This window comes from Tenrec ecaudatus, chromosome 13, assembly GCF_050624435.1.
Source record: "Tenrec ecaudatus isolate mTenEca1 chromosome 13, mTenEca1.hap1, whole genome shotgun sequence".
NCBI classification, from domain to species: domain Eukaryota; kingdom Metazoa; phylum Chordata; class Mammalia; order Afrosoricida; family Tenrecidae; genus Tenrec; species Tenrec ecaudatus.
Window position 1 is genome coordinate 69,629,824 of NC_134542.1, and position 22,728 is coordinate 69,652,551.

The following is a 22,728-nucleotide window of genomic DNA, read 5'->3' on the forward strand; positions in this document are numbered from 1 at the left end:
ATCCGTTTTTACTTACCTTGTAAATTGCAATTCTGTTTAAGGTTTTGCTTGATAAGATCCTGCCACTAAATTCCCTTAAGTCTAGGAATTCTACAGATGTATGCTTAGGTTTCTGAGTTAGTGGGTCATCCACAATCATTACTTTTCCCATTCCTTGTTTCTTAATCTGTGCCAGGGGTTAATTCCAAGTAGGACTCAAACAAGTCCAATTTTAGGGCAAGTGATTTATTAGGTACAGATTTTGCATCTTTGGCTTTTGGGAAGTATCAGGGCTACAGTGAGTTGAGCTCCGGCAGTCCAGTGAAATGGTGGTACTACTGTTCTGGAACTTTCTCTTGTGGAATTCCCCTGAAGCACCGTGGCTTTCATGCGCACAACCTCTCCCCCACCCCACACGCCAACACACACACGGCGTGGATTGTACATTTTAACATGGCAAGCATGAAGCCTGCCCTAGTCTCCAGTCCTGGCTGCTGGTGTTTCTCTAAAACGTGTGCAATGGCTTTGGGCTGATATCAATGAAGTATGACTATGGCCTGGCGTGACTTGAAAACGGCCTCAGTATCATGAATGAAACACTTTATTCCTATGAATGCCCTGTGTGAAACTTGCTCTGTGGGAGGGATTTAACAACTTCGTAAACAGTTTTATTGGCATGTAATTCACCTATGATACAATTAAATAATTCAGACATATAAAAAGAGTTGGTCAATCACAATCAAAATCAATTTTAGAATATTTTCTTCTTTTGTGTACTCTTCATTATTACCTCCCCATACCCCCCCCAACCTCCCCTGCAATAACCCAAGAAATTATCAATCCAGTTACTGTCTGTATAGACAATAACCTTTGCTGGATTTCATATAAAAACATATGGAAACAAACAGCAAAAAACTAACAAACCCAACAACAGTACCAACACAAAACATCGTAAAAAACCTCACTTGCAAAGATAACAACAACAAAAATAATAAAACTAGAACAAATTTAAAATAGGTCAACAGGGAGAACAAATGATACAGTATTAACTTTTAACCTAACCATGTCTACATTAATTCACTTTCCAATGTACTGTTTCTGATAGAAGACTCCCTGATCAATCTTCAGAGGAGATATAATCCAAGTATGGCCTTTGCAAATGGAGTTTGGTCTATCACAGTTATCCATAATCTTCTGAAATTGGGTGCTCAGAAATTAAGCTGTAGTACCATTTCCTCCTCCAGTGAATTTTATTATTTATAATCCTTGCATTAAACATAATAAGCTGGTGTGCTTCTTTGATATTGACTTAGTTGATGCCTCACTTAGGTGGTGCTTCTTCTAAGACAAGCCTGTACGACTCCAGCTGCTGTTCTTTCCTATAGCCGGGCACCATCTGTTTCCTTCACCACACTTTGCTGTAGCACCTGTACCTGCAGTGCTCTCTCTGTGAGGGCAAGTATCTCGGAGGCCGTGGGAGAGCTTTGGGGATCAACTTTTAATGGAATCTTTGATTTCCCAATGACTAACCACACATGGATGAGGTTCACTATGGACCAAACTTAGATCAAATTGTTTTCCTCCTGTAGATGGCGATCACCTTATCTTGCACAATGAGTTTATTCCATTAAATGAGTCAGAATAATAAAATGATGTGACTCATTTCCTGGTTGTCACATTTTCTTGTCTTTCTTTTTGGTTGTAGAGTGTGTCCAAGTTCACTGACTATGAGTTGAATGCCTATGCCAAGGCTGGGTGTGTGGCTGACGAAGTGATTTCATCGGTGCGAACAGTGGCTGCATTTGGTGGTGAAGAAAAAGAGGTCAAAAGGTCGGTCAAATGAAATGTCCTGAATTTTGTTAATCAGCATAGCATCCTTAATATTCCGCATGCTAAACAAAATGACAGGACCTCCTTGGTCTATTGTGTCATGAAAAGTTTTTGTTCAAGAGACAGCTAAGCAGAGTAACTTAAATGGGTCACCGAATGACAAAGAATCCCACTGTCTTTACCTAGAGGATTTTGAAGGAGTTTGAACGGGTGCTTTCCGAAAGTCAGTTTTAGTTTGATATTTGTTTCAAATTCTGGTAGTATACCTGTCTTGCCGCCATCAGGTTGATCGCAATGCATAGTGACCCTATAGTGCCGAGCACACTGCTCCTGTGAGTTTCTGAGACTGTCTGTCAATCTTTGCAGGGGTAGGAAGCCTCCCTTGTCTCCCCTGGAGCAGTTGGTGGGTTTGAACGCAACCAATGCTTAAACTGTGCCACAGGGCTCCTTTGTCCTCTCTCTCTCTCTCTCTCTCTCTCTCTCTCTCTCTCTCTCTCTCTCTCCACACAAACACACACACACACACACACACACACACACACACACTCCACCTCATGCCAGTGTATAACAGTGCTTATTGTCACAAAAGAAAAATGGATCCACCCAAACCAAATCCACTGCCATGGAGTCGATCCGCATTCAGTGGAGAATGATCCCTGAGTCTCCAGGACTGTGGATCCTCACGTCACTCCTGTAAGGGAACCGTTGCTAAGTTTGACCTGCTAATCTTTTTGCTAACAGCCAAGGGCTTCGACGATGGCACCCCAGAGTTGGCTAAAGAGAAGCCTACATAATACAAAACATGATTCTATACAGTTTTATTGAACATTTTAAATTCAGTTATTTATTGGGTGAGCTTTACAAACTCTGATAAGATTTCCATTACATCAAACAAAACTTTTTTTTACCTCACTAACCTGGAAACTCAAAGCTAGATTCTGGCCTCTGGGGAGTTTGGACTGCTGATCTTTCGGTAAGCAGCTAAGTAACCAGAGACACCCCCAAAGCTCCTTCCTAGCCACGATTTAGTCGTAGACCGTCATCCCAGAGATGAACTTTTAATGGACAAACAAAAAGACCCCCGACTAAATAGTTAGAACAACAGTGTTATTTTTAAAATGTCATTTTGCTTATTCTCTAATTTATCTAATATTTTTGATTGCCTACCCTGTGGTAGGAGCTAATTTTATGAAATCGCCACCAACTTAAAATCAATTCCTTTTGGATGTGTTATAGAACTATGATGAGGACATTTTACTTCAATTGCAACCAAATCCTCCAAGTAAAAAGGAGACAAAGTTTTACAACCTCTAATTGCCCTCTTCTTCTTCTTTTGTGTGAAGTTATCTATTTCTCACACTATAAGTAGTGGATTTCTTCCACTCTGAAAGATATTAATTATCTTTTATTTGTTGTTAATAAAAAGGGCAGTGTAAGTGGCTTTACAGTTAGTGCAGACCCTGGATAGAGTTTCAGTCTGTGCCCTGTGAGTGTCCACGAATTCCTTGATTGTGCTGTAGGCAGGCACGTGCAGAATGACGGAATTCTCACAAGTGCCCGTGGTTCATAGCTAGATCTTGGAATGACTGAAGCTTAGGAGCCCTGGTGGTATAGTGCGTTATCAGTTGCTCTGCTAACAACAAGGCCAACAGTTCAAAACCACCAGCCACCCTGCTGGAGGAAGATGCAGCTTTCTACTCCCATAAACAATTATCTTGGAAATCCACAAGGGCAGTTTAACTCTGTCCTACAGTCTCTCTTAAGTCAGAATCAAATCGGTGGCAGGGAGACTTCTCGGGTTGGGAGAGGCTTGGTGGCCCGGTGGTAAAGTCCTCCCCTTTCATGTAGTGGATCAAGAACCAGCGGACGCACCCCAAGAACAGTCATTGGAGGCGTGAGTGTTGCTATACTGCTGACCAGGTTTCAGCGATGTTTCTAGTCGAAAACGGACGAGGAAGACAGAGTTCGTTTTCCAGTGTAAGACAGACTAGATGATTTACTTCCAAAAATGAGCCAATGAGAATCTATGGACACACACGGTTCCACCCCAGTTGGCTCGGGGATGGCTCAGAGCTGGGCAGCAGCTCATCGAGTTGGGCACGTGGTCGCCACCATTCTGGAGGCCGATCAACAGTAACAAAGCACAGTTCTTGAGCGAGATGTTCATGTCGTTTGGGCGTGGCCCAAAGCTCTGTGGTCTCTTGTCACCTAGCCTGTTTGCCACAGGGCAGATGCATGAGTGGCTGTTCGTGACTTGGCCCCGAGGGGGGTTCCAAACCTGGGGGACAAACCATCCAACACCTGGCTTGTTTATTTGGAGGCAGTTACATCACTTTCTGATAGAAAACATGCCACAGGACTTGCAGACACTGTCCGTGCCCGCCTACTGTGAGACTCCTCATGTCAGAGCACGTGTGCTGTTGAAGAATTGCTGATTGAAAGAGGCGAGATTTGAGAAGTTCTGTTTTTATACCCAGTTTTAAAAGAGCAACAGCACGAGCACTATCTAAAGCCTTCAATCTCAATGAGTTAGGCTGATGTGTTAGAGTTTAGGAGAAAAGTCGTTAATCACATAGATTTGTTGGAGGGTTATACTCTGTGGCATAAATTCTCAGTGTCAGGGATCTGGACCCCGATGAACTGCAGTGACTTTTTCTCAAGCAAATGTTTTCAGAGCAGGAGCCACTGTGTTAGCCTGCGATCGTGCTTCATTAATCTTGACGTTATGTCCAAGTCATAAAATATGAAAGGCAAAACAAACAAAATATGTGTGCGGAAAACTCTTCTCTTGGGACGAAGCTTGCCCTGCTGTTACTCACCCAAGCAGCAGCAGGCCATGTGGCTTTCTTAGGTACGGCCCCCTCGATAGATCTCGCTGCTGGTTGAGGCACACTGTAAGTCGGCAGAGCTTAGGGTTGCTTTATTTCCCTAAAGCTACTCCGGGCTTGGAAGGGTTTTATAATCAATGAGCGAAACCACGATGTGGTGGCCTCTTTACACGTTATAACCTGAGTTGCTGCTTCTGAGCTAGATACCTTTCTCTTCACAGATATGAGAAAAATCTTGTGTTTGCCCAGCAATGGGGGATTCGGAAAGGCATCGTGATGGGATTCTTCACTGGATACTTCTGGTGTCTCATCTTCCTGTTTTATGCTCTGGCTTTTTGGTATGGCTCCAAACTCATTCTGGATGAACAAGAGTATACACCAGGAACCCTGGTCCAGGTACTTTGCTTCACATGTACGGGAAAAGTCTACTTTTTTTTTTTTGCTTTTATTTAAACATTTATTTTATTTTATGTATTTATAAAACTATAATTATTCTTTTTTTTATTTTAACAATTTATTGGGGCTGATACAATTCTTTTCACAGTTCATACATATACATACATCAATTGTATAAAGCACATCTGTACAGTCTTTGCCCTAATCATTTTTTTCTCTTTTCTTCTTTTACATTTTATTAGGGACTCAAACAACTCTTACCACAATCCATACATATACATACATCAATTGTATAAAGCACATCCATACATTCCCTGCCCCAATCATTCTCAAGGCATTTGCTCTCCACTTAAGCCCCTTGCATCAGGTCCTCTTTCCCCCCCCCTCCCTCCCCATTCCCCCCTCCCTCATATGCCCTTGGTAATTTATACCTCGTTATTTTGTCATATCTTGCCCTATCCGGAGTCTCCCTTCCCCCCTTCTCTGCTGTCCCTCTCCCAGGGAAGAGGTCACATGTGGATCCTTGTAATCAGTTCCCCCTTTCCAACCCACTCACCCTCCACTCTCCCAGCATCGTCCCTCACACCCTTGGTCCTGAAGGTATCATCCACCCTGGATTCCCTGTACCTCCAACCCTCATATGTACCAGTGTACAGCCTCTGTCCTATCCAGCCCTGCAAGGTAGAATTCGGATCATGGTAGTTGGGGGGAGGAAAAGTCTACTTGTCCCCAATCAAACTCACTGCCATCAAGTTAGTTCTGATTCATGGTGACCCTGTGTGACTCTTTCTCCCATGGAGCAGTTTGTGGTTTCGAACAGTTGATCTTGCAGTTAGTAGCCCAATGTCACCATTATGCCACCATCTATTGAGAGGTGTCCGAAGGACATCATTTACTTGAATCATTTATTCAATGATTGAATAAAGCCCATCTGCAAAAGCAAGCAATAATTATGCATTTCATGGTAAAGGGATGCTGGGTACTTTTGATGAGACTAGAAATTTAATGGTTTCCAATTAGGGTATGATTTTATAGCTGTAACAGGATGAATTTCTGACTATAGGCCAAAAGATAATATACCATGAAGATGGAAAAAGTCTGTGATATGGTAGCTGAAAATTAACAGCTCTTATAGTCGAGTTTAAGAATAGCACAAGAGATAGGTTAGTGGGCGTATTTGCGAAATGCAATAAGTTATTAAATGACCACGTTCATGATGTCCTCAACTGAACAGGTAATGCAAATAATTGCATTGCTCAGTTGAACAATATCAGCTGAAACTGCAGTGCCATACCCGCTTCAATTTTCAGGGTCCTTTTGGGCTGCCTATTCAGTGAATAACTCCGGACCATCTCCTCTGTGGCAGAGCCATAGAAAACGCAGAGGATTCAATTGTGACCAAAAGCCCTGTGTTCTTTGCCCTGATGGACTGTGTGGTTTAGTGGAGATGATCATAGAGATGCATAATGACAGATGGGGCATGTGCGGTGAGGCAGGGGAAATGGGAGTGGCGGGGTGGGAGGCATTTCCTCCTTAGGCATGCCCTTCTCTTGTAACACATCTGGCCTCTTGTCGTTATGCAGATGTTCAGGTGAAGGGCACTTCCCAATCAGGCCTTTTATGCTCTTCCAACCTTTCATTTCCTTTTGTGACAGGCTGTCTTAGGAAGAAAAAAAATGAATCTGTAAGGTGAACATTAAGTAAGCGATTCCAATGAAAATGAACATACAATTCCAAGAAGATAAATGAATTAAAACCAAATAACTTCGGTAACTCTTTTTCTAAGACCCCCCCACTAGCCAAAAGGTTGGTGGTTCAAATCCACGCAGTGGCACCTTGGAAGACAGGCCTGGCTATCTGTTTCTGAAAGGTCACACCTTGAACTCTCTATGGGGCAGTTCTACCCTGTGGGCATGGGGTTGTCAAGAGCTGGAATCTGGAAGCTACTCATTGACGGGAAAAGGCAATTCTTCTCTAGTAAGGATCCAGCGGTCTGCCTCTTGTTTTCAAGTTTCGCACCCTTTGGCTTGTGGTTGCAGGTTCCACCTGTAAATCATTCACACCTGCAGCGATGTTTTTGGAGCACCTCCTATGTGCAGGCATGGCGCACTACGTATTGCTAGCACTTTAGCAACCAGTACAAACCCCTCCTACAGGCCTTTGTGCACGTCTCAAGAACTTCTGGGTATTTGTTCTTCTCTTTCATGATGGTTTGTTCTGGGCTGTATTTCTTTTTTTCTTCTTTCTTTAAAAAAATGATTTTATTGGGGGCTCATACAACTCTTGTCACAATCCGCACATCCATCCATTGTGTCAAGCACATTTGTGCATTTGTTGCCATCATCCTTCTCAAAACATTTGCTTTCCACTTGAGCCCTTGGTATCAGCTCCTCATTTTCCCTCCTTCCCTCCCTCATGAACCCTTGATCATTTATAATTATTATTATTTTGTCAAGTCTTACACTGTCCAACGTCTCCCTTCGCCCACTTTTCTGTTGTCCATCCACCAGGGAAGATGTTATATGTAGATCCTTGTGATTGGTTCCCCCTTTCTACCCCACCCTCCCTCCATCTTCTAGTATCACCCTCCCTCCATCTTCTAGTATTGCCACTCTCACCTCTGGTCCTGAGGGCTTCATCTGTCCTGGATTCCCTGTGTTTCCAGTTCCTATCTGTACCAGTGTACATCCTCTGGTTTAGCCGAATTTGTAAGGTAGAATTGGGATCATGATAGTGGGGGGAGGAAGCATTAAAGAGCTAGAGGAAAGTTGTATATTTCATTGTTACTACACTGCACCCTGAGTGGCTCATCTCCCCGCGACCCTTCTGTAAGGGGATGTCCAGTTGCCTACAGGTGGGTTTTGGGTCCCCACTCTGCACTCCCCCTCATTCACAATGATAGGATGTTTTTGGTGTTTTGATTCTTGGCTGTGTTTCTGAGCAGCAAACTGTGAAGGCTGAGCATGTCTGAGCTGGGCTTCGTGCTTAATCCACTAAACTAATTAACAGCTAGGTTCATCTCGTACATTTTGTGAAGCACAAAGTCATCGCTGCCTGCGTGGTAAGTCGTTCACATCAATGACTGTGGTTGGTGGCCTTGTGCACCTGCAGAGAAGGTATTTCTGTGGTCTCTTAGGAAAAAGAGAAAGGGACCTGAGTGTCACTGAATGCTGCTCTTTCATGCGCCTCTTAAGATGGAGAGTTCAGTGATAAAGCAACCGTCACATAAGGTAACATTCAGTTTGTGGGGACAATCTACACAAGGTGAGGAGTGTAACAAAAGTACCCCCAGTTGTCCTTTATATTTTCATCATAATTCGACCACTTTAAAAGGAAATGGAGGTACCATGGGCCTAAGAAACCTATGTCAAGTGGCATAGAGGAGGGCTTTGAACTCAGGTCTCTGTGTCTTAGGGGCCTGCCTCGTAAACACAGTTTCTCTGACTTTACACCTGTCTCCCACGGGCACAGACCTCCTTTTTCCAGCAGAGCACATTGACCAATGGTTTCTGAGCTGTCCCTCTTCCCGTCCCGTCTCATACTACTACCCTTCTGGGGACGTACAGTAGCTACTATACCAGCCTTAGACGGGCCACCCTTCTCTGTCTCCTTCACTCCTTCTCTCAGGACCCCAGAGAGACATACACTTTGAAATGGTGGCCCACAAAACCACCAGGCGAAAGGTTTGACTCCAAAACTCCGTTTAGGCCAATCAGTCAATCTACATTCTAGACCCAGCAGCCAGTTCACTGCCCTTGAGTCGATTCTGATTCACAGTGACCCTGTAAGACAGAGCAGAAGGGCCCCATTGGGTTGTGAGAGTTTAAATCTTTATAGCAGTAGAGAGTCCCATCTTTCTGCTGGCCTCTCAGCTAGAGGCTGGCTAAGTGTGCGGCCCATGGGCCCCATCCAACCTGCCACCTGTTGGGATGAAGTGTTCTTGGAACCCAGTCATGCTCATCTGTGCACGACTGTCTAGGGATCCGCTTGTGCTACAGTGGCAGAGGTGAATCATGGCTTCCGAGATCATGCGACCCACAGTTGACTATCTGGCCTTCACGTAAACATCCTCTGCCCTTGTGCTCTCAACAACACCAAACTCACTGCCGCTGAGCCGATGCTGACGCACAGCCAGGTTCTGGGGGTTTCTGGGCCTTTTGCTCTGGCCCTGTGCAGAGCATGCTCAGGTAGTACGGCCCCTGGTGAGGGTGGTCTCCAACAGAACTAGACTCTAAGAAGTGTTCTGTGGACTCCTCTCACCACGTCGTCGCCACCGCCAACCTCGTTGCTTTTATTTTTATAACTGGCACTGGATGAATCGTCTTCCTACATGGTTTCATACCGTGAGGTCTGTACGATCATCATCCCTATATTACAGATACGGAGACTGAGGTCTAGAAAAGTTAAGTCCCCTGTCCTGAGAAACTCCCTGCTGCCGTTGGGGACAAGGGAAAAGAAGGTGTGTTGTTCACCTTCTTGCATAAGGGGAAGGAGTCAGGGCCTGGAGCAGCGCCCTGGTCCCTTACTGACCCTGACTTGGGGGCTACTGGAGAGGAAGAGAGGTTTGAGGGGCTCTGAGAAGGCTCCAGGAAGAAAGAGGGGAGAAGAGACTACGTCCGTAGTCATTTGCCCAATACCCCTATAACCAGAAAGGACCCGGCCTGAAAACACCACTGTAGACTGGGATCACGTGATGATCTGAAAAGGCTCACATTCATGCAGGAGCCAAATTTTAGCTCAGCACATCACGCCAGCTCCCCAGATCCTCTGGCCAATGAAGCGCTTCCGTGAGAATCACGTGACCAGGACGACGCGTTTAGCGGACAAGGAGGAGAGTGGGCTCCCCTTGCGGAACCGGGAGGGTTGCTGCTCCTTTTTAAACCCAATCTGCCATCGAGTCGATTCCAACTCAGCGCGGCCGCATAGGACGCGGCAGAACTGCTCCTGTGGGTTTCCAAGACCGCAGGCCTTTCCAGGAGTACACAGCCTCCTCCTTCTCCCATAGAGAAGCGAGTGGGTTTGAACTGTGGGCCTCGTGATCAGTCACTCAGTGTGTAGCTGACGACTGTGTGTTATTTGGTAGGGAGAGCAGGCCACCTTGGTAGACTTGTTCTACCTTAATGAGAAGGCTGTGTGGCTACTTAGAAGGACAGCTCTCCACAGGAGCCTGACTAGCTTACCCGCCCTGCAGCAGGTATACGGAGGAGCTAGGTAGAATGCGATCACTAGCTTGGCTTCACATACATTTATTATGTATTGTGCGCCAGGAAATTAGGTAGCCTCCGGAGGCATTGTTTCCTTTTTAAGATGACGAAGTGATATCGACAAAAGTGCTTGGAAACGAAACGCGTGTTACTGTTATCAGCGGTACAGTAACAGCAGCAAGGGTAGCAGCCGCCCCATTGTTGTGCCAGTCTCTAGGACAGCCGAGCTCGTCTCTATCATTTAGGAAACCGCTGTTTTAAGGCTGCTTCGATAATGAACTGCACGAACACATCAGTATTCCAACTGCTTTGGGATGCTATGCCGCCTTGCAAAGACATCACGCGCTATGAAATGTGCTCTTCGTAATAGAAGAATGCTGTTCAATCAAAACTAATGTCGCCTTTAGATCACAACGGGAAAAATGCTTTACAGATCCGCAACTGGTCCAGGGAGATTCGCAGAGACAAAGACCCGCTTCCCTTCCCAACACCCCTGGAAGACTCTTCCTGAGACCTCTCCAAGCTCACACCCAAATGACAGTGAGCCCAGCTGCACATCCCAAACAAAGCAAAACAAAAACACTCTACCTCCTTTTCATTTCAGATTTTCCTCAGTGTCTTAGTGGCCGCTTTGAATCTTGGCTACGCATCTGCTTGTTTGGAAGCCTTTGCAACTGGCCGTGCAGCTGCCTCCAGTATTTTTGAGACAATAGACCGGGTACGTGAAAGCCAAAGCTACATTCTTCAGCAGGTTGAGGGCTGGGGGAGTGAATCCCTGGGGAATTGATGATCTGCATTAGAAATATATATATATATATATATATATATATATATATATATATATATATATATATATATGAGCAGCTACCACAGTGCCCTTTATTCAACAATACTTATTATTATCAAGAGCTTAGCCTGAGTCTAAGAGCTGGGACTGCAACAAGTGAACCAGGCAAATAAGAACCTCCCTCTGACACTTACGGAGTGCCGTCAGGTTGGAGGTTCAAGTCCACACCCGGTGCCTTGGAACAAAGGCTTGGTGATCTACCTGTAATGAATTAGCCATTGAAAACCCTTAAGTCAAACACCTTAAGCCAAGAAGATGCACTGAATTCTTCTTAAATACAAACAAAAGTTTAGCTTAACTAGTACAAAATGTCTGCCTTGACTATGCTCTTATGAAGGTTACGTCAAACATATTGCTACAAAATAATGGACACTTTTATTAAACAAAATTACCAAAATGTGAAGCTGTTGTTTCCTGACAGTTCCTCCAAATGAATCTATATTTTTTCTGAAGATGGCACTTCCATCCCCTTTAGCCCTTACCCAAGGCTCCCTGGTGGTGCAGTGGGTTAAGTGTTATGCTGCTAGCTGAAAAGTTAGCTGTTCAAACCCCAAGTCACTCATTCCATGTGAGCAAGATGAGGCAATCTGCTTCTTTTTTAAAAAGGTTATTATCAATTGGGAGTTAATACATATATCTTATAATTCCATAGTTCAATCACATCAAGCAGAATTGTACTATTGCCACCAAAATCCATCTGACTTACACCCTCAAACATCCTACAGAGCTGTTCCAGTCTGTCCTGTAGATAGCACAGTTGGAGTTGATGCACTGAGAGTGGGTTGATTGACTGTCACCTCCCCCCATCCCCCAAACTGTTCCATTCACACCAAGTCAGAATGGTAGTTTGGGCATCCTTGAAGGACACAAACCATGATCCTCTGAAGTGTTCTTTGAAAGCGAGGGACAAGAAGAAGTCTGAAGTGCTAAGATCATGGCTTTGAGGTGGACGGGGTAAGGACTTCCAATGGATTCTCATGAGGACAGGCAGGGGCATAGTCATGATAGAAAGAGGAAATTCCTTGGCCTTTTCCTCGGCAGTGAAATTTCCAACTTTCCAGAAACTTCTGCCCTGACACATATGATGTCTGCGTGCTTCAGAGTCTGCTGAAGATCGGTGGTGCCTGGGAGGTGAGGGCAGGGAGGGCCCTGGGGAAATCCAGGAGCTGAAAGAAGGCACTGTGCTCAACAGAGTGAGCACGGGACAGAAGCTGGGGAAATGGGACGGGGTCGGAGCATGCAAGACAGAAGGCCACGCTCTTAAGGGGGGGTTAGCTCTTAAGTATGACGGGCAGCAAGTCTCTATGAGCGTGTAAAAGCTCTGGTAGCCTTGTTAGATTGTCTGTGGCACATGGTTGAGGTTGAGGTCAGGATCCAAGATCAGAAAGGGGAAGGTGATACTACTCTAATTCTGACAAAAATGTCCTGGGGTAAGAATTGAAACTCTGAGAAACTTCTTCAGAAAAACAAACCTAAACCCAAACCCAAACCCAAACCAAACTCACCGCCATTGACTCGCTTCCACCTCACAGTGACCCTCTAGGACAGAGTGGAACTGTCCCTGTGAGGGCCCCAGACTTTTACTCTTGACAGGAGTAGAAAGTGTCAGCTGTCTCTGGAAGAGAGGCAAACTGCTGGCCTTGGGATTCGCAACGCCAAGTGCACTTTATGTAAGTTTTTTGCCACCAGCCCTCTGGACCCTGATTATTCCCTGCCAGACAATGCAGCTGTGGCCTGCCTGAGGAAACTCTTCTGCATATTTAGGGAGTTGGGAAATTATTTTGTCTTTTTTTTAAAAAAGGAGACTATTATTGAGAACCACATAAAGAATCAAACTATCCAAAGTCTACCTCATTCTTTGGGTTGTTATATGTGGAAATAAGATGATGACTGTCAAAATATCTGGGACTATGAAATATTACCACCACCTCCCCAAAGCAGCCTGCGAGATCATTTAAAGAGCCTTACAAAGGTCACGAAAAGATGAAAGTAGATTCCCCCCTGCCCCCCAAAGACAGCTCTGAGGGTGGCGATGGATTTCTCTCCCTAGTGTGTGGTGCAAGAAGTTGGTCTTGGGGGGTTTCTGGGAGCGGGAGGGGATCCTCATCCTAGTCTGATTAGCCAGACCAGCTAAGTCCTAGCTAACAGCGACAGCAACAGCATGAGAACAAAGGACAACCATACCCACTGCCCCAGAGCCAGTTCTGTCTCAGTGACCCTGTGTAGGGTTTCCGAGGCTGTAAGTCTTTAAGGGAACAGTTAGCCTCATCCTTTCCCCCACGGAGTGGCTGGTGTGTTTGAACCACCAACTTGGTAGCTAGCGATCTTACCAGGTCACCCACAACCTAGAGAAAACACACAAAAATGACTGCCCAATCCAGTTGATGCCAACTCATAGCAAACCGAGATAGGTTCACTAATGTAAACAGAGGCAAAACTAAGCCTAGAAGTGGAAAGTTGGTAATATTTGAAGAGATCACTTGAGAGAACTGCACTTTAAAACTCTGCAGTGATATTCAAATAGGGAGTACGATTGGGCCCTTGGTTGACTGATAACTTGCATGGCCTTAGGCCAAATACTCAATGTCCCAGCAATTTCACGTCTTTAAAGGAAAAAAAGTGGACATATTGCTTGCCTACTTAGGTTTGTTGACAATGGCAGAAATTTAAAAAACATCTTAAACACCTTGTATACTGTCTTTCATACAGAGTGAGCTCTTGATAAATAATGGTTAACACTTGGCTGTTAACCAAAAGGTTGACAGTTCAAACTCATCCAGAGGATCCCTGGAGGAAGGAGGAACTGGCCATCTGTTTTCATTAAGATTACAGCCCCCAAATCCTATGTGGGGTGGGGGGTCAATTCCATCTCCTGGAGCCCGTCTGAGTCAGAATCAACTTGAACATTAGCGTTATCATTAGTAATATATATATATATATATATATATATATATATATATATATATATAAAATTTTGTCACAACTTAGCCTTAACACATCTGCAATGCTTCACTTGGTTATTTTTCTGTGTTTGTCTGTCTGCTTGTGGGTCTCATTTTCTTAAAGGAAATTCAAAGTACTCTTTAAAGTTATCACTTACAATGCAACTGGTTGCTGTCGGCCCTTTTATTCTCCATTCTAGCAACCAGTCATTGACTGCCTGTCAGAAGATGGTTACAAGTTGGATAGAATCAAGGGTGAAATCGAATTCCATAATGTGACCTTCTACTATCCCTCCAGGCCTGATGTGAAGGTGAGTTCCAATCTTGCCTCCAGAAACAATGGACAAATATTTTCATTCTCGATGATTCATTTTCAGAGCTGCAAATGACGTGTGTTGAACCCTGACTTAGTTTCCAGGAACAAGGCATGGAGGCCGGTTTCTCGGAATGTGTACTGGGGTATTGTGACAAGCAGGCGACACACCGCATTCCATAGTGATGTCAAACGTGCCAACCTCTCTGGTTGCGATGTCCTTCGACAATCTTTCTAATTTAGGCAAACTGCAAGATGCTCTGTTGAAAAAAGTGCCAGGTCTTGTCATTCCAAGCACATGCTAAACTTCAAGGTCATCAGGAAATTCAGGAAGGACAGCTCCATCAACCATTTCCTCAGGGATTGCTGACGACAGAGGACGCCGAGTGTGTAGGGAATGGAGTGGTAAAGAAAGCTGCTACCCAAGGGTCCTGGGATCAGCACTTGTAGGAAGATGATGTTATGATATTGCGCCCACTTGTCTTGTACCAGATGACATGTGGCAGGAAAAAATAATGTATCACTCTCCTGGACCGAATGAACAAATATCTTTCTAAGGAATTTATATTATAGAAATATTTTGATTGAGTCCCCCCACTGGATCAATTGGCTTTAAAATAGATTCTGTCTTCATTACTAACAAAGTATATTTTAGTCACCCTTTAAAAAATTCCCATTATCCCCACAGAACTAAATCCCATGCTCTTAGCATACCTTCATTCTCATAGTACCTAGTTCAATGCATCTGCTAATGATCTGTTAAAAGTATATTTTTATTAATCTTATATGTCACATATATATGTAGACACCAAATGTCTCAATGTATGTAACAATGCCTTGGAAAATATAAGTCATTAAGTAGCAGTCACTCAGTAAAGGCTGGTTACAATTTTCCTTAGAGTAGCTCTTCAGAACCAGCTCAGAAAAGTGGCCGGGCAGCTACCATTCTGTTTGACTTGAAACACAGTCTGAAGCTGAGCATTTGTTTTAATAAATTCATCTCAGTGAGGCCCACAACGATTCTTCCTTCATGCCATGGATCCACGGTTAGCTCTGTTATGCTCCACATTCCACTTGGCCGATTGTAAAGATCGAAAGCCCACTCAGTGCCTGCTTGGTGAAGTGTCCAGTGGAGCCTGCAATAAACAGTGGGTGACTTGCAACACAAAGGACTGGAAATGAGGAAATGGTATGGAGGCCACAGCTGACCTCCTCTGCTTTACCAGGAGTAAAGAAAATCCAGCTCCACATCTGCCCAAGGATAATCCCTGCGAGACAGAGGGCAGAGATGCCTCCAGCCTCCACCCTTCTTTATCCTACTGCAGCGCCAACCACCCCTCCTATGGCATTCTCCTCTGAGTTGGCTCAAACGTGTTGTAATGACTACACGGAACGCAGACAAAACTCCTGATAATAAGGCTGATTCAGGAAGCAAGTGGGTTACAAACTGTTAAAGACATGGTTCTTTTGTCTGCGGCCCCTCTTGCTGGTCCTCGGTCTCTTAGCCACCGAGTCCCTTGGCTTCTGCCCCTTGAGCAAATGTTACAGCACTCCTTTCACCTGATCAATGTCCAAAGAGCCCTCTCACTCCACAAGTCCAATTCTTGCTCAAAGGGCATTCAGCTTTATGCTGTGGCAAGTTAGAAGGCCACCCCTCCGCCATGTGGGTTCAGTACTTGCTCTCCCTATGCCCTTGCTTAGGGTTCTTTGTTTTAGATCAGTGGTTCTAAACCCGTGGGCCAAGACCCCTTTGGGGGTTGAATGACCCTTTCACAGGGGTCGCTCGATTCATAACAGTAGCAAAATGACAGTCATGAAGTAGCGACAAAAACAATGTTATGGTTGGGAGTCACCACCACATGAGGAACTGTACGAAAGGGTCGCGGCAGGAGGAAGGTTGGGAAGCACTGTTTTAGATGGTCTTCAGATTCTCTCCTGCTTCTAGACGGCGCACGTTGGACCCCGCAGAATGGCAGAACTGTGGTTTGCCTGCTCCCAGTCATTTGGTAGAAGTTACAAAGACAGTGGATAGAAGTCCTACATCTCTATATCTCAGTAGGAAAATAAAACTAAAAACTGTATGGGTGCAAATAGCCTATTGGTAGTTTTGAGTTAGTTTCCCGGTCTCAACCTCTGTAGACTTCAACCAGCAGTCACTCATCTTTCACAATGTGTTGTGCCCACGTTTATTAGGGAAACTCATTAATAGTTTCACATACAAGTGTGTGACAGGTTAGAATGTATCCATTGGCTTTTGTTAATCCGTGATCAGTTCATTAGCATTTTATTTCTAAGCTAATGCTGTTTTCTTTAGCTGGAATTAGGGCAGAATGCTTCTGAGTTCGTGTATTTTCTCTTTAGCTGGAAGGTAACGTTAACTGGAGCAGTCTCCAAGTGGCATCCACTTGTCAGAGAGAGGGGTTTTAAACGAGACCTTGGGGTATCTTAGAAAAGGCAGTCCTGGTTTCTTTATGCCTGTGTCCACCCACATCCCTCTGATTGCCTGCAGCCATCAGTTCAGTAGCCAGGGCGCATATGGACCTACAGATTGAACTACACACGGCTCTTTCGCAAGAGCGTATGGAAGGTGTGACCTTGCTGACAGTCTGATTTGGACAATATGTTTCAATTGCCTTAATTTTTTTAAAAATATTTTTTAAAGTTTAAAAGATGTGTTAGATACTAAAACTTCCCCCTAGTTATTGTATACTAAGTTTCTGGCCACTACTGATAGATATCGATGGATATTTCTTTGGCTTCCTAAGTTGTGTGTGCGCGCGCGCACACACACACACACACACACACACACACACAGTCACACACATGCATGCATTTACTCGCAAAGCATCCTACTTGGTAACCTAAGTGCTTGACTGGGTACCCTCCGGTCACCTGAACTTTCCTGCTTTCTTGCCTCCCCAGATTCTGAGTCAGCTCAGCATGGTTGTTAAGTCGGGGGAACTGACAGCTGTGGTGGGAGCCAGTGGAGCCGGGAAGAGCACGGCACTGCAGCTCATTCAGCGGTTCTACGACCCCACCGAAGGCATGGTATGCGTCTTCCAGCGTCCTCGTCCTCTCGGTGCCTCCGGACGGCAGGCAGCGTGCGGACAGGTCTGCTATGTCGGTGAAAGGCAAAGACCGAGTGCAGACCGGGACTGCTCTGAAACAGGCGTAGCTGACTTGAATGATTTCTGACTGAATTACCTGACAAATTCCCCACATGGGGGCAGTTAGATGAATAACCCACCGGTTCACTCTGTTACGTAACTGTGAAGACACCTTCAAAGAGGTGTTGCACCTTTTCGGTGAGCTGAACTTTCCATTTCTCTCATTGGGTTGTGAGAAAACCATCACCATTTCCCTAAGTTCCCCAAACAGACTGTGCAGAGAAGTGAAAGTGGCAGGAAACCAGCAGAGAACTGCTCTTGGTTATGCTTGCGATCTAGTATCTTTAAAGGTGATCACTGATTCTCACGATGATGACTACAGGTTCATGCACCTTCTTCATAAAGGGGGACGCAGCAGCAGAGGTTGAGCTTGCCTGGGTCACTCAGCAAATAAGTGACAAAGTTAGGATCTGAACTCACGTCTGTTGAGTGCTCAAGACTAGATTTACGCTTTCCCCCGTGCCTCCCAGTTATGCTTGCCAGCATCTCCTATGTCAAATGGTTTCAGTGGATGCTTCTGTGTCATGTATGATGGAAAACCTGATGGAATTTTCCTTTCTTTCCTCAAGCATTTTATTCTCGGATCGAGTATTCTTTATTGCACACTGTCATAATTGCACTCTGAATATATAGAGATCATACTTTTCTGATGTAAGATGTTTCTGCCAATAGGTCTTATTATTAGCTCATCCAACCGACAGCTTTGATTGCTTTTGTGCATCAAAATGTTATTTGACGATGCTAGTCAGAAAGTAAGATTTACTATACAGCCCTAACTCATACACACAAGATAAAAATCATTGTTTAGAGCCATCGAGTCTTTGGAATTCACTTTAGTTGAAAGAAAAGATCACAGACATATAGTGAATAACTGACTTTACAAGGAGTTAAAAACTCAGCACTCCTGGGATAACCGTATTGAAGTAAGTGACTGTTATGTCATTTGAAGGAGCCCTAGTTGTGTAACGCTCATGCTTTGGTCTGCTAACCTCAAGGTCAACAGTTTGAAACCACCAGCTGCTCCTTGGGAGAAAGATGGAACTTTTCACTACTGTACATAGTTACAGTCTCAGACACCCGCAGGGGCAGTTCTATCCTGTCCGATAGGGTTGATATGAGTCAGAATCAACACGATGACAATGTGTTTACTTTTTTTAAAACTATTATTTGTAAGGTGTCCTGATGACACCATGGGTTAGATGTTGACTGCTGACTTCAAGGCAGGGGGCTAAATTCCACCAGCCACTTCAAGGGAGAAAGGCTAGGCCATCTGTTTCCATAAAGGCTGAGTTTTGAGTGTCTATGGGTCAGTTACCATAGCATTTGTACATGAGCGGTGTTACCTCTGCTTATTTCCATTGCAGACAGTTAGTTGTTCCTCAGTATCCATCCAGCAAGATTAGTTCCAGGACCAGTGAGCACTCCTCCCCTCCAACAGTCAAATCCGGAATGCATAAACTCCTCACAGAAAACGGAGTAACATTTGAATATAACCCTATGCTAAATCTCCTATAGAGCACTTAAAATAATGAAAACCAACTAAATGCTTTGCGAATAGCACTTTATGGTCCCTGTATGCCTTTGAAGGATTACTTTGACCACTTACTGTCTCCCTGCATCCCAAAACGCATTCCATTGCCATCAGCTGAATCTGTGAGATCCATGGATACTGAGGGTCGACTGTATTGGTAACCTTACATAACCAACCACAGTACAGGAGACTGTTTCAGTTATCGTTTTTGTCCGCCTGTCAGGCGCAATATAATATTTATGGTTCAGAACCTTAAAGGATTCCAAAAGGTGTGGTGTGTTTGTATTCTCTAGGTGACCCTGGATGGTCATGACATTCGCTCTCTGAACATTCAGTGGCTTAGAGATCAGATTGGGATTGTGGAGCAAGAGCCGGTTCTGTTCTCCACTTCCATTGCAGAAAATATTCGCTACGGCCGAGAAGACGCGACAATGGAGGATATAATCCGGGCTGCCAAGGAGGCCAATGCCTACAACTTCATCATGGACCTGCCGCAGGTACCGCAGCCTGGCATTCCCAGGGGAGACAAGATTCATTTCTCTTAAATGGAATCTTGAATAATTACATGCTTAATGTCACGTTTTTAGTTTCACGCCTGGAATTTTACCCTGAGTTTAACCCTTTGTCTAAAAATTTTTTTAACTGGCCCTGCTCTATTAGACCTCTGCCAAACTGGGCACTTTCTTTTAATATGCTCCCCATGGCAAAGGTTTGAAAATGACTGTGTTAGGCTGGGTTGTCTAGAGAAATCACACCAGTGATACTCACATATGTATAAGAAAGAGCTTTGTGTCAAGAAGTGATTCTATATCAAGAGGGCATCCCCAGTGCCTGGAGCTGCCCTCTTCAGAGTCACGAGGCTGCAGGCAGACGACTCAGAAAGGTGGAGGGAATGCAGCAGGATCACAGACCAGCGGTGCAGTGGCTCGGGGAGCCCAGGGAACATGGCAGGGTGCTGACAGCTCAGAGGTTGGCTTCCAGTGTCAGCGGGCCACATGGGTCCACCCCCAGAGGCAGACAGAGTCCCAGCCAGGATGAAGGCGAAGGGCCAGAGTCAGGAAAGACATTCTCATCTTCTTTCTTTTTCTTTTACATTTTATTAGGGGCTCATACAACTCTTGTCACAATCCATACGTATACATACATCAATTGTATAAAGCACATCCGTACATTCTTTGCCCTAATCATTTTCAAAGCCCCTGCTCTCCACCCAAGCCCTTTGCATCAGGTCCTCTTTTTCTTTCCCTCATCTTCTTTCTTATAGAAAAGGCCACATCCCTAAGGAGGTCTCACCAGCCTGTGAGTTGATGGGTAGTTTGAACTCCGCCCCTACACTTTCATACAGGTTTAACTTGGCAGAAAATATATAGCCGCCACAAGCCTGAGACATGACCAAATACCTTGAGGGAATGATTTGCTACACCTGGGCCTCAGGACCATGGTCCTGAGCGGTACCAAGGTCGATTGGCATAATAAAGTCCACAGAGACAATGCTCTACATCCTCCTTTGGCGAGTAGCGACTGAGGCCCTAAATGCTCATGAGTGGCCTTCTAAGGTCAGCGATTGGCCCCTCCTTGCCTGGAGGAAAGAAGTGTGATGAACATCAAAGGTGCCTGGAAACTATTAGTCCAATGGACCAATGGAACACACGAACCTCAGCCTCCCACCCCCAAGAAGAGTAGAACTAGATGGTGCCCGGCTACCACTGCTTGCTGCTCTGATAGGGACCCCGTTGGAGCAGAGGGAAAATGTGGAACAAACCCAAAAGGATAAAATAGACCAGGCTTCTGGTCTGATACAGTCTGTTGGAACTCCTGAGAAAATGGCCCTTGGACACCCTTCAAGCCTGTGCCTTACCTCATCTCAGTGTTTCAAGGTTCAGCTAGGGAGTTCTACACTTACCAGGTAACCAGGAACACCAGTGAGGTTCGCGTCCATTAGAACAATCACCTCACCCCTATGAGATCAGAAGGGTAGCATTTGCCCAGGAGTAAGGCTCAGGAGGCAAGAAAGGACAGGAAAGAAGGCTGAATGGAAAGTGTAAGCACAGAGAGGATGTGGGAATATCACAAATTAATATATGCATTGTTGACTGGAAAGCCAACTTGCTCAATAAACTTTCATCCAAATGACAAGAGAAAGTTAATAAATAAGATGCCCCCTTTGACACTGGCACATTGGTCTGCTCCTCAATCCATGAAATATCTGCCCGCCAGTTGCTCTTGAGTCCCTGCTGATTCCTGGGGACCCTGCATGTGCAGAGTAGAGCTGTGCTCCACAGCCTTCTCTGTGCTGTCATCTCTCAGAAGTAGACTGCCAGGCCTTTCTTCCGAGATGCTTCTGGGTGGCCTTGAACTGTCAACCTTTCAGGAAGCAACCAAGTCCTTAACTGTTTACACGATCCAGATACCAGATGCTAAATTGACCAGGGAGCAATAACTTGCCCCATGCTCTTGTCCTATCCCATCTCTGTCACTGTTGGCTTTTGTGTTTAGGCAGCTAAGATAGTGAACATCAGTCTGGCATTTCACATATTTGAACACTACTCTGCATTTATATTCATTCTAAATAACAACAGAAAAATACAGATTTATTTTACATAGGTGGATTTTTCAGACACAAGTCTCTTAAGATTATTGGTCATGAGTTGGAATTGACTTGATGATAACTAACAACATGTGATGATATTCAGTATGCTAAGGTTCCTCTCCCCACCTGTAGATGTGAGTCATAGAACACTCTCCTCCATAAGTTTTTCAGTGTCTGGTTAAAAATAAAAAAGAGGATGGGCAGTACCTCAGGGTGGATTCAAACCACCGACCTTTAAATTAGCAGCTCAGTGTATTGTATGGGTTGCACCAGCCGGCAATACTGATTACATAGCAAGTAATCAGAGAAAAGATTTGCATCCAGGTAATTTGGCTTCAGAGTCTGTGAACCCTTCCGATTATCAGTCTTCGTCATCACATCTAATCTAATGGTGAAATAGTCTAAAGTATAAGAATCACCCTGTTTCATTACAAATCCCGCTTTCTCCACTTACAACCTTTCTGAACTTGGGCACGTTACTTTACCTTTTTGCTCATCCATCAATCTGAGGAGCACAGCAGGCCTCCCATCGCAGGGTGGCTCTGGGGATTAAGTGATGGGTGCAAAGGGTTCGGCACATACCTTACAAATAGTAGGCGCTCAAAGAATGCTGCCTAATAATAAGCAAGATAGACAGTGGTCTGATCACCAATGATTCAGATCCCAATGTAGTGCCAGGCACATCCGGTCTCAGTGAGTCTTTGCTCTTGCTAGTCTCCTCATTGCAAACCTGGCTTGATCTGTCACTCACCAGGTAAGGACAGCTTTGGCATTGTGCTTTGCTGTGCTGACACACACAGAGAGAAAAGACAAGGCTTTGCTATGTGTATTCACCATCTAAGGTGTATTTTTGGGAACCTTAAGCACTTTTTACTTTGCACTTGCAATTAGCCAAAAGACCTGACAAGCAATAGCAATTGTTACTTTGGAGCAAATGTTTTCTTTGAAGTTGGGCTAAAGAGGAACCTGTATGCAGTCCACTGAACCTGGGACTGAATACATAAATCAATCTCCTTATCTTATACACACAATGATTGGACGGCCAACAATCGGTTTCGGGAAAGGGAGTTTCTTCCAGGGTAAGTCGGAGCTATGTAAATC

The 22,728-nt window shown here is 44.8% G+C and overlaps 1 protein-coding gene across 3 annotated transcripts in view; it reads left to right on the plus strand.

Moving 5' to 3' along the window:
- Positions 1-22,728, plus strand: part of ABCB11 (ATP binding cassette subfamily B member 11) — a 98,869-nt gene that overhangs the window by 32,669 nt on the left and 43,472 nt on the right. For all 3 annotated transcript variants that reach the window (XM_075529512.1, XM_075529513.1, XM_075529514.1), the window contains 6 exons: positions 1,685-1,809; positions 4,859-5,033; positions 10,842-10,955; positions 14,227-14,337; positions 17,262-17,387; positions 19,331-19,534. In XM_075529512.1, the coding sequence (XP_075385627.1) occupies positions 1,685-1,809; positions 4,859-5,033; positions 10,842-10,955; positions 14,227-14,337; positions 17,262-17,387; positions 19,331-19,534 (855 nt within the window). The remainder of the gene's footprint in view (positions 1-1,684; positions 1,810-4,858; positions 5,034-10,841; positions 10,956-14,226; positions 14,338-17,261; positions 17,388-19,330; positions 19,535-22,728) is intronic.